Source organism: Austrofundulus limnaeus, unplaced genomic scaffold (genome assembly GCF_001266775.1).
Source record: "Austrofundulus limnaeus strain Quisiro unplaced genomic scaffold, Austrofundulus_limnaeus-1.0 Scaffold15, whole genome shotgun sequence".
Lineage (NCBI taxonomy): Eukaryota > Metazoa > Chordata > Actinopteri > Cyprinodontiformes > Rivulidae > Austrofundulus > Austrofundulus limnaeus.
In genome coordinates, this window is record NW_013952417.1 from 2,252,453 (window position 1) to 2,265,252 (window position 12,800).

The 12,800-nt window shown below is 37.7% G+C and overlaps 1 protein-coding gene across 1 annotated transcript; it reads left to right on the forward strand.

The window, feature by feature from the left end:
- Nucleotides 1-6,415: 6,415 nt before the first annotated feature.
- On the forward strand, nucleotides 6,416-12,117 carry tas1r3 (taste receptor, type 1, member 3). Its single transcript, XM_014002759.1, has 8 exons — nucleotides 6,416-7,363; nucleotides 7,454-7,754; nucleotides 8,345-8,701; nucleotides 8,787-9,203; nucleotides 9,290-9,490; nucleotides 9,597-9,717; nucleotides 10,739-11,109; nucleotides 11,302-12,117. The coding sequence occupies exons 1-8, from the start codon at nucleotides 7,107-7,109 to the stop codon at nucleotides 11,899-11,901; spliced, it is 2,625 nt and encodes an 874-aa protein (XP_013858213.1). The 5' UTR covers nucleotides 6,416-7,106; the 3' UTR covers nucleotides 11,902-12,117.
- Nucleotides 12,118-12,800: the final 683 nt, after the last annotated feature.

Below are 12,800 nucleotides of genomic sequence, written 5' to 3' on the forward strand. Positions count from 1 at the left end.
AACCGAACCGTGAATTTTCTGTATCGTTGCATATGTATATATGTGTAAATGTCTGCACATACGGACTAGAAGGAGTTGCAACACCCTTGTAAGCTGCACATGCACACAGACACAGGCCAGAGATACGAAGAAGAACGAGTTTTTCAGAACGGGGAAGGATGAATCTTTTAACTAACTCTTCAGGGGGAGGTGAAAAAAAAGAAAACAAACCTTCGAGAAGTGTGTCTGTGAATGCCGATGACAGTCGGGTTTTGTAAACAACAGCTGGTTCGAACATGACCGGTTTGGCCTCACCGTCCCAGAATGGGATCTTGGTGTTCCCACATTTCCTCCAGCATCACTGACAGACAGAGCCCATCGCGACAGATGGTCTCTCTCGTCCAGTGGCCCAGTTTAGTGTTCTGCTGTTTGGCTTGCACAGACTCGCTGGCTGCCTGAATGTCCTCACTCTGCACAGAGAGGCTGGCTAATAATTTGTCAGCCCCTGTGGGGTATGAGGCCAACATGTCAACAACGGGCCCAGTGTTTCTCTGGCCAGCTATGAAGATTAGAGTGATCCRGCCACTCTGCAGGCGGGAGGAAGGGGGTGAGAAAGGAAGCAGTGGAGAGTGGGTCGTCTTCCTGGGACTCAGCAAAGCAGGGAGTGGAGCTCAGGCTGTGTTTTGCAACAGTCACAGTCACTTGAGGCAGACAAAAGCAACACTGGTGGCACACAGTTTGCCTGCTACGGTACGCTGAGACAGGCATAAAGGTACAAGAGTACACAAATGTGCAAGATCATCTACACTTCCCATTAGGATATTCACAGCGTAGTCATGATGCAAAGCGTGCCTATGCTTTTTTAAATACAAAACGGTGTTGTGCAACATTGTTCCCTCCTTTGCAGGTGATAAGACTAACCTCTGGAAATCTACAGACAAACCCAGGAAATGAACTAAATCAGGACAAAAACATTTCAGATTTTAGATTTCAACCAAGATTATCACTACAGAATTGACCAGATTTCTGTCTTCAAATGTCGCTCAAACAGCACTTTGATACACAATTTACCTGCTGCCCCCAGCACAGTTACTCCTTCACTCTTTTACAAACACTAGATTTCATATTTTCTCRCTCCATACTTCCATGTGATGTTTCATTTATTTCTGCACATTTAAGAATGGCAGCTTTCTGAACAATGCAATAGTGTAGCACAAGTGCCTAATAAAATGCACACAACTGACATCTAGTGGTAGAGCCAAGTGTCACACTGGTGGCTTTAAGACTAAGATCACAAACAAAGAAGAAAAAGATAGCACCAATTCCATACTCATTATTTTATCAAACTAGAATTCTGTGAAGCATTTCGTATCATCTGTCACTGTGTATGACAACAACAAAGATCTCATGTACACTGCAAAAACTGTCCATGTAACCAAGTTTTAAGATCTTATATCAGCCAAAAAGTCTTTTTGATCTTGTTTTGAGACTGATTTACTAAACAAGAACAGAAAGTGTAAGAATAATAATCTTGTTTTCAGAATGTGTAAGATTATTTGTCTTGTTAGCCTGGAAATTTGGCTCAAATTAAGTGAATTTTTTATGTCATTGGAGTAAGAAAATTTTACTTGGTAAGATTCTTATAATACTTGATTTGATTCAGATTTTTCCAATTTCAAGAATCTTACTCCACTGGCAGAAAAATTTCACTTAATTTGAGTCAAATTTCCAGGCTAACAAGATAAATATTCTTACACATTTTGAAAACAAGATTATTATTCTGTTCTTGTTTAGTAAATCAGTCTCAAAACAAGATCAAAAAGACATTTTGGCTGGATAAAAGATGTTAAAACTTGGATAGAAGAACAGTTTTTGCAGTGTAGTTTTGTTAGCGCTGGAAGAGTGTGATAGGGCTTATTCTTAGCTTTTACCACACTGTATTTTGGGTTATTATTTGTAAATTAACTGAGGTTCAGCCATTTTTGTGCAGCACATATTTGTCAAACTCAAGGCCCGTGGGCCAAATCTGGCCCTCATTAACAAAGGTAATACTTAAAATGTAAAATAATTTTATGGTTTCTTTTTTATCACTGAACTTCGTGCAGTCTTCTTGTGACTTTCAGGCCAAAAGAATGAAATTTGACAGTAATTTTTGGGAGGTTTTTGTTAAGGAGAGCAGCCAAGAATTGAAATATTTTCTCATCTTTTTTTAATATCAAATGATCTTTAATGAAGTTTTTCTTTTTTAACCAGTTTGCTGGATTGTGATGAAATGTGTCTCTAAATAATAATAAATAAGCATTTGTTCATAGAGAGTAAGGCTTAAAAAAGTATTTGTTTTACTTTATCTGTTAGGGTATATGTGTTCTAAATGCAACATTGTTTGTTTTAAAAAAATTTTGTAGTAAACAATGGACCCAATTGGTTTGGACCAAGTTTTGACTTTTGGCCCACTTGTGAAACTGAGTTTAATACTTCCAGTGTACTTGTGACTGCTTAGCTGTATGGCCATCTTGAATCGTGTTGTCTCCAAAAGTGAATCCAATAATAAATATCAAAGCCTTTTAATAAAATCCATCATGAGATATTTTGCTAACACACCTTGGGTTGACTCCATCAGTTAGTAGCAATTTTATGTGATCAGATAGTACTCAAATTATGTGCTTGGAATAGATATTTTGCTAATAGACAAACAAAAACACCTTTCATCACAACAGTTTTAATTCTAAATCACTGGTTCCCAAAACAAATCGATCAGTACAAAGTTTATCTGATCGAACAGGGGAAGCAAAGTGAGCAGATAACTTTCCAGGAGATGTGATCATGATGCATGTTTTAATTGTCACTGCAGAGAAAGGAGTGGGTTGGGTTGTTGAGGAATTGCGTAACACCTGAAAACAAAAGACCATCGGGTTTGTGTACTGTATGTGTGATGGCAGCGCACATCATCAGTGAAAATGTTTACCGTAACTACAACCCGCAACAAGTCCTGAAGTGAAGAAAGCAAGCCGTTCAAGCCCAAACAAGATATTAATCTGAGTCCATGTGTCTGCACACAACAGCCGAAGCTCTCGGCCCACATGTAATCACACACAAGCTAAAGCCAGATGTTCACAGTTCCAAAGGTTCTGGTAAATAAAGTGATCCCAACCATTCACAGGTGGATGAACGTCTAAACTTCAGCTCGGGGCAAAAGAATGAGGTGGAGGCAGGGAAACGCAAAAACACTGGGTTTCATCACCGGACCTCTTACGTCAAAAAGATGACTAACAAGATAGGCAACAGAATACCTCCCTTTATGTTCCTGAACAAATCCTTCCTGTAACTGATATGTCTTCCGATCAGGCTTGATCAAAAAAAAAAAAAAACAGAAAACATTCAAAATACAGCAACATGTATGTAATTTTGCTGCTAACAATGTATGATTGAATCATTATGAAGTGACAGTTAAAACTGCTCACTGATAAAAGGTGTTCACTGCAGCTGATTTGCATTGTGTGGGTTTTTCCCACAATTTTCTTTTCAAATGAGGAGCTGACAGTGACTTGTGATTCTGATGAAATCTTTCAGTCATGTGGAGCAAATCGGAGACCACTCCCTGGCCCTGTGTGGGATTTTGCATGAAAGTGAACTTATAAAAGATTTGCAACAATAAAACCCAACTCATTCTTACAAACTGTAACACCACAAATCTGGGTTTATTTTGCTTTTAATCATTTACATCTTAGCCTGTACAGCAAATGAGATAAATTATAGTATTTTTGTGTTGCTTTGCATCCTGATTCTTCACCTTATTAAAGTTTCTAAATCAAATTGAGGGCCAAGGTATAAACAGCTTTACTTCTTACATGTCAGGCAGTTTATTTGTATTAGGTCTATTCTGTGAAAAAGCATCTGATTTATCATAAACAAGACAACAATTATTATTGGATTCCCATCTGAAATTTAGAAGAATGTTTGAACAAGGTATTAACTTCGAAAGAATCAGTAGGGAACATTCAGAAAGTAGAAAATGACTATTTTATTTATATTGATCAGGAGTTTGATTACGCTTCCTAATAAATACCATCACACTRGACAACTTGTGYCAACTTAWAAACATTTTAAAGATGTCTATGCTGAAAATGGAACTGAAAAAAATCTACAGKAAGCTTCTTTTCRGTGTGTMCWTAAWGTACTTCTAACAAATTGATCAAATAWACAAATTKTATTAGCAATTTAGACATAAAACATGTTTCATAARTTGGCATAAGTTGTYTAGGGTGACAGGGCCTTTAGCAAGGTGTTTTTAGTAAATTTGCTAGTGTAAAAACATTTAAAGTTCTTTACATCTACAGTTAGACAAAATCTAAAACTTAATGATTTGGTCCCTCACTGTGTTTTTTTTTTTTTTTTCAGACAGCCCAGATTTTTAACAGAAAGATAACCTGGTTAAGATCAAAACWAAGAGTCATTTGCAAGTGCACATGTCCACTGCAGGTTTATGCAAAAGTCTTGGCAGGAAACATGTCAGTGGATGAGCAACATTTCATGCAAAAGGTGCAGCATGCAAAATCAACACTGTGGTCAACACAAGACTTCATACAAAAACAACTGTGTGATGAAGCATCACACAAAATATGTGTTTCATTAACATAATCAGGATGAACAACTGACGATGATGATGATGATGATGATGATGATGATGATGATGATGATGATGATGATGATGATGATGATGGTGCTGGTGCTGGTGGCAGTAGCAGCCTACTTCATTCATTATAGTGTTGGAAAAAAACTGAAAACTTTCATTTGAAGCTGTGGTTTTGTTGGGACAACAATTCACGTAGGTAAATAAGATTTTACAGTTTGTTTTATGTCCTGACAGAAAATTACCAAGTTTAAACCACAATCAAATGTCAGGAAAATTATCCGGAAAGATGAGCCCAAACTACACACGCACAAAAAACACACAAGATACTCTTATGAATTCACATATAAYGTTTTAAAAACATGAAAACCAGCAAAACATTAATATACGTGATAATGAATCCAATACTCTCTATTTATAATAGACTGCTTCATAGTGACGAGTGCTAGTGGAGCCCAGCTCTTCTGGGTTAAAGGTCAAACGATGAAATTGCTAAGAAAATGCCATTGGCCATGTGAAAATTCAACAAGCTCAAAAGTCCGATTTATAGCTTAAATGGTCATGAAAAAATGTCATCTCTGATCCTAAAGGAAAGTTTAACACAAATCAGTTCAGAGCAAGTGCATCCGGTCTGTAAAACGGCATAAATTTACTTAATTGAATGTCTTCAATTACAATGGATTTTCCATAGAAACTTCAGTTTTTTCACAAAAAAAAATGTGAGCAAAGCCCATTTCGCACAGGTGCAGTTGTAACAAATTTTAACTACAAAATTAGGGCATCCTAAACACAACACATTTGCATAATTTAAAACTGTAAATATGTAATGATTTATTAATAGTAGTTTTAAAAATCATAACGTAATAATCATTTTGAAATTTATTCTCAAACCGCAAATAATAATATTTGCTGTTTCTTTAGATCAACACTTATACGTCCTGAGAGAACTGTATGGAGTGATGGGAGTGCCACAATCACTCTTAATTAATAATAAATGAAAAATAAATGAAACAACACTATTTTTTCTTCCATTTTCCACTCAGCTGCTTTTGCTTTACTTATCTAATTTTTCTGTAAGGTTTGTCATTTTCTATGGTTTATATAAGTTTTTGGACCAGCTCTTTAAAAAATTTGAGAAACAAAAACATTCGATGCATGGACAACAAGACCCAACATGACCATGGTTACATACCACAGGTTCACTTATTCATTTTCTTCCTAATACTGTATTATTGTTTTGAAACTCCAAGATTGCAGGCTAAAACTAAGATGGTAATTAAGCTTTCCTTTTTAAATGTTGCATAAAATGTGACGAAATGGCAACAACTTTTAAATCAGCTATTTTGTTAATTCTGGTGCATTTATATTTTTTTGTAATATTGATTTCACTGTTAAATAAATTAAATGAAACAATTAAGAGAAAGAAAAAGAAACACCCGGTAACCCAGCGGAGACTCCGCCCACTTCCTCACAGGACAACCACGTTAGTTCTGCTGTTTTTACAAATGTTACAAATGGAGAACAGAGATGCGTGGCTTAATTTTATTTTTGATGGCAATGTTCTAGCAATATTGCCAAAGAAAGTTGTAGTTTGTGCAAATAATTTCACGGTGGACTCCTTTGAAAACAGTACACCGCAGGATTTGCCCAAAGGCTTTCAGCTGAAGGAAACGTCTGTCCCTACTGTTCGTCACAAATCTGCAGATGAAGGCGGTAAGTGATGTGTTGTGTGTTTAGTGTTGCTGTTCAGCATGAACATGATTTGTCATTTCGCACAAATTATTTTTGAACACGTTGCCGGGATCGACTACCGAGGAGGCAAGCAGCTTCTCCTTTCCTCCTCCTGGACTGGGGAAGCAGCGATGATGGTCTGTGCTGCTGTTGCACAGATCGCCATTCCCTCTTCGCCACGCCAGCATCAGGAAGCGTTGACAGACATGTATTGGCCTTCCCGGCACCAAGGCTTCTGACTTCGGTTGGACCATTGATCTGTATTGATCAATGGGTTGGATGCTCCAGTCTGTCCCTACCAAACCTTTGCCCGGGGGTGGTCGCAGTCCATCTACTACCGTTGTTTTATTGTGCATCTACTAATAGCCATTTTCATGTTTCTGAAGTGCTAACATAAACGCTGTATTGGGAGGGTGGAGCTAATGTAAACACAAGGTTGGGAGGGCATTGCCACCGGCAGCTTATTTGCATAAACTGCTCGTTCAGAAGAGAGCTCACAACAGGCAGAACTGAAAAGAGATATCTCACTATCTGAGATTTATTTTGTGAATTAAATCAAATGAACATGTTTTGTGTAGCCCACAGATGTATCCTAACTAGTTCAAGGACCCCATAATAGGTCCTCTTTAATGTACTTTTTGTACAATTATTTTATTCTTTTGCAATTTTTTTCTGGCATTCTTTTCTTTCCATACTCGAGGCCTCAGGTGCTTACAGGTAAATTTGCATACAGCCATTTCATTTTTTATAATGCACCCACACACATATGTACGCTGTTGTCGGGACTCTGTCTGCAGTCTCCAGGCTGATCTGCAACATGGCTTCACGTTTCTGTCTGCTGTGTGTTTGGTGCCTGGCGTTCAGGCTGAGCTGTGCTGTGGACTCACCTGAATGGTTTAAGAACATTTCTACAAACCTCTTCAGTTTATCAGGAGACATAACACTCGGAGGGCTTTTTCCGATTAACCTGCAATCCAACAATACCAGTCCCATACTGGAGCCMAACAGCATCAAATGTGAAAGGTAAATAATGACAAGAAGTGTTACTTTTCTGTATCCATGTGGCTAGAATTGATTAAAATGGCTTCTGTTTTTTACTGCTCTTGTTAACAGTTTAAATAAAGTCGGACTGGGCCTTGCTTTGGTAATGAAGTATGCCGTCGATGAGATCAACGGAAACCAAACTCTACTTCCAGGCATTAAGTTAGGTTATAAAATCTATGACACATGTAGACAGTCTTTCATTGTTGTGAAGCCCACTATTTCCTTCCTCACTGCAAAAACAAGCAACGCTCTTGAGGTGGAATGTAATTACACCGACTATGAGACGAGTATTTCAGCAGTCATCGGTCCTTACACGTCAGAAATGGTTTCAGTCATTGGAAAGCTGCTGGGGTTTTTTCTAATGCCACAGGTTTGTATACAAATGGGAGCTTCCTAAATAAGATATGTTACTGAACTAAGCCTTTAAGGTTCTGATAAAGTGGCCATCCAGAATGCATTTGCCCAAGAAATGTAAAAACCTCATCAGTAAAATGAAGCCAACAAATGTAATCATAATATAGTTAGTTGATCATTTAAAGTCTTATTTATAAAAAAAACATTGTGTCTAAAACTGTGTTTGATTGAAAATAATTGCATAATTTTGGATATTGTTGTTTACATTTAGCTTTGCAACAACAGTTTAAACATTTAAACTTGCATTTCAACAAATTAATGTTTGACATAGATCGGTGGCTTTAGCCCACATTAGATCCCTGTATGAAGTCATAATTGGCACCCAATCATATTCAATTATATCGACCTCATTTATAAAATAACTGATAATAACTAATAAATTCTTTCAAACTCATAATCATGCACGTTAGCCCAGAGTGCAAAGGTTTTTCAAGCAAATGAATGAAACAATCGTAGAAATATATTTTGTTYGTTGAGTCTGTGAAAAACTCAGAACCTCAAAGTTGTCTGTTTATCAAACAGCTAATAGGATTGTTCTTTCTCCAGATTAGCTATGGTGCCACCAGTGACAAATTCAGCGACAATCTTCTCTACCCATCATTTTTCCGTACGGTGCCCAGTGACAAATGGCAGGTGGATGCCATGGGACGTCTGATGAATAAGTTTGGTTGGACCTGGGTGGCYGTGGTCGGCAGCGACGAGGAATACGGGCAACGAGGTGTGCAGGAGTTTTCCAAAATAGCAGAGAACATGTCCGTCTGTGTTGCCTATCAGGGCCTGATTCCAGTTTACGATGACCCCGAACCGGCTCTCATAACCATCATTGAAAATATCAAAGCAACGGGGGTCAACGTGGTTATGGTGTTTTCCCTCGCAGACCCAGCATTGCTCTTTTTTACCAAGGTCAGTGAAGCTCAAATCCAAAGYTCTTCACATGTTGAGGAGGCATGCATCACAGTCGACAGTCATCTTCTTCACTCTGTTTCAGGTTATCCAGAACAATTTAACAGGTGTGTGGATTGGTAGCTCCAGCTGGGCCATCAACAATCAAATTACTTCTCTCCCAGGCATCCAAGAAATTGGCACATTCATCGGATTCATCGACAATTTGGATACTTTAGACTTACTAACTCCCTACACACAAGCGCTTCTCAAAAAATTGAGTGAGGAGACGTCAAATACGGCCCCTCAAGAACAACAACTGGGCTACCCCGACAACCCCTGCCCACAGTGTTGGAACCTGTCACCGGCTAATATCAGCTTGGTGACCGATAGTGCTGTGAAGAGAATCGCTTACGCCGTGTATGCTGCTGTCTACACTGTAGCACAGGGTCTGCATAACATGCTGGAGTGCACTTCAAATCATTGTAACTGGGGATCCAACAATAAAATCTATCCCTGGAAGGTAATAATAACTGTGACCTGTTTAAAACCAGTGGAACATTCTCCATATGGCTAAAATAAACCTTTATTTTACATCTTGTTTTTCAGCTGTTGGAGGTTTTAAGAAACACTTCTGTCAACATCAATGGCACGAAATTAGTGTTTGATGAAAATGGAAATCCAAACATTGGGTATAGTGTGATACAGTGGAACTGGAGTTCTTCTGGTGTGGCGTTCCGTGTTGTTGGAAGTTATTTTCAAAAGCAGCTGTTCATCAACAAATCCGACTTAACGTGGCCCGATGGAAATGTAACTTTAGTTATTTGTCAACATCAATGTACTGTTTATAACTYTAAAAATCTCTGATCCAATTTGGCTTTGTTTGGTTTTTACAATTTTTCCTCGATTCTTCCAGGTTCCTAATTCCACCTGCTCAGCACAGTGTCAGGAAGGTCAGGTTCGCAGAGTCAAAGGGTTTCATTCTTGCTGTTACGACTGTATCGACTGTCTGGAGGGCACATACCAGAAAAATGAGGGTAATGTGGTTGGTCAYGGATGCTTTTAGGCTAACTGATGTTTGTTAGCTGATTGTAGCTAATGGAYGACAGCTACAATCAACAGGTTATGGTGACACTCAGATAGAAATGTGTATTATAGGGATTAATTGTGAATCCTTTTAAAGGCAGTGAGCTCCAAGAGTTAGTAAGCAACCAACAAAGTCARTGTGTGCTGCCAAGACATAATCTGATACAAATCTCCTCCTAAACCCACAACATGTGATTTGTGAAGTTCTGATACTTTTAAAGCCAGGCCACCTGTTTTTGTTTTCTTTGTTTCTGTGAATGTGAGTGACACTCATCAGCCCCAGATTTGATCCAACAATAAGATTTCGACTAGAGAAACTGTCTTTTCTGTGAAAATGACTTTGCTGAAATTTGCTGAAGCTGAACTATTACAGCTAAAAAAGAAAAAGCCAAACATTAGCTAAGGCTAAGAGGAACAAAATACTAAAAGCTAAAAAAAAACATGCTTGCTAAAAGTAACAAAATGCTAGCTAAAAATAGTAAAACRGGATCTAAAAATTAAGTGTAGATAAACATCAGCTAAAAACTAAATGTAGTTATGGCAAGAAGCAAAAGTACGCAATAGGTAGTGCAGAAAAACATTGACTAAATGTAGCAAAAGTCTAGCTAAAAATGCTGAAAGGCTGGAGAGTTTGTGAATGAATTAAAGAGATACCAATGGACAATATTTCTGTGGGGAAAATAATTGTAAATAAAGTTAAATATATTAAAATTAAAATTAAATAAAAATAAAATAACCAAAAGTCCCAGCTCCCCAATGAGCTGAATTTTTAAATCAATGAAATATAAAATTAGCAACATTTGCAAATAGTAAGACTGAAAAAAATGAAGAAAAACTACTTTAAAAGGTAAGCATGAAAATATGGTATTTGAAAAGAAAAAAAACATAGTAATATTTATCATGATAAATCCAACATTTCTGATGTTTGTTAAACTGATCTAATTTTTCATTTGTTTGTTTTTGGACGTTTAGAGGACATCCAGTGCACTGACTGTCCTGCACGTCAGTGGTCTCTGAAGCGCAGTTCGAACTGCACCTTCCCCATTTTTGAGGTTTTAGCATGGAACACTCCTGAGGCGCTGCAGATTTTGCTGGTAGAGATTGTGCTGCTGATATGTCAGGTGTCCGTGTGCATCCTGTTCCTGATGCATCGTGGGACACCGCTGGTGAAGGCCTCAGGGGGAGGCCTCTGTTTTGTGGCTCTGCTCAGCCTGATGGGGGCCTGTTTGAGTCTGCTCCTGTTCCTGGGGCAGCCTGATGACATCGTGTGTCRTCTTCAGCTGCCTCTCATTACCATTTTCCAAACTGCTGCCATCTCCATTATGCTGTCCATCTCCCTGCAGGTGAGGAATGATAGGTGACACACTGCCCTCTAGTGTCAGTATGAAGTAACTACTGAAAGAACCAACAGCAGAACAAGTTAACATGCTTCAAAGTAAAGTCTTATTTGCATTTTGCATTGTGGGATGTCAGTCACAGATGAAAAAAATGAATTGCATATTGTAATATGATTTCAAACACATCTCTTTGAACAGATATTCCTGGTGACAGAATTCCCAAAGCAGGTTGCCTCTCACCTGCAAACATTGAGAGGTCCTGGAAGCTGGCTGTTTGTGCTGATCTGCTGCACGATCCAGGCGGGTCTTTGTGGCTGGTTTGTCAAGGAAGAAGACTCTCTGTCCAAATATAAGGCCAACATGATAATAGATTTTGTGAAGGCTTTTCTGGCTTGTCCAGTGTCCTCAGAGAAATTTGCTGTGATGCAGGGCTTCAACGGCGCAATGGCCCTGGTGTCRTTTATGTCAACTTTCATGGCAGTGAAGCCTCTTCATCAGTACAACCTGGCGAGGGACATCACCTTTTCCACGCTGATCTACTGTGTGATTTGGGTTATCTTTATTCCAGTTTATACAGGCTTGAAAACCTCCAGCTCTACTGGGTCAAAGAATGTGTCGATTGTTCATGTCTATTTTACCCTGGCAGGTAACTTAGGGTTGGTGGTTCCCTATTTTTTCCCAAAATGCTACCTGCTGCTGAGAAAACCTGACTTGAACAAACCAGAGCACTTCTGTACCTTCTTAGAGGGCGTCCCACCAACACCACAGGAAGAGCCACAGCCAAAAACAGACAAATAAACTAGACTTTTACATTTTATCTATTTTTTTTTTATCTTACAAGTAATGTAAACATATGACATAGCTGACTAGCTGACAAAATGTAGAGTGTTGTGATGTTTCTTCTTAATTTTGGGATAAAAAGAATTTCCCAGTAAGAAAAAGCATACCATTTGTTTTGTTGATAATAATGTTACCAGTTACACTGAATATTATTTCTTATGATATTAAACATTGTCTACTATAAGTTGTTGTCTTTTTCAATGTTTTACAAGCAAGACACCTTTTTCTCATTTATGTCTGGCAGCAATAGAACAACTCAGTTTACAACAACATCAATTTKCAATCAAGCACTAAATACACAAAACGTTAATAATAAGCATAATAGAGAACTGAAAATGTTGGTATAAAATGCAGGTTTACAAAACAAAAATCTAATTCTCCACATGAAAAATATATCTCAATAACCACATTTGATCAAATTATTGCAGAAAGTAGCCTATTATCGATGCTAAATGATCACAGACAAGCGTACTTTAGTAATTATTTTTACTTCTATTTCTTACATTTTCACACAATTATCTGTACTTTCTACTCATATTTTTTTAAAAAGGCAAGGAATAGAAAGTTGTTACTTTTATTTCATTTACTTAAATTGTATAAGAATAATAATCTTGTTTTCAGAATGTGTAAGATTATTTGTCTTGTTAGTCTGAAAATTTGCCTCAAATTAAGTCAAAAATTTCTGCCAACGGAGTAAGAAAATTTTACTTGGTAAGATTCTTGAAATAAGAAAAAAAATGAGTCAAATCAAGTATTTCAAGAATCTTACCAAGTAAAAAATTTCTTACTCCATTGACAGAAATTTTTGACTGAATTTGAGTCTAATTTTCAGACTAACAAGACAAATAATCTTACAC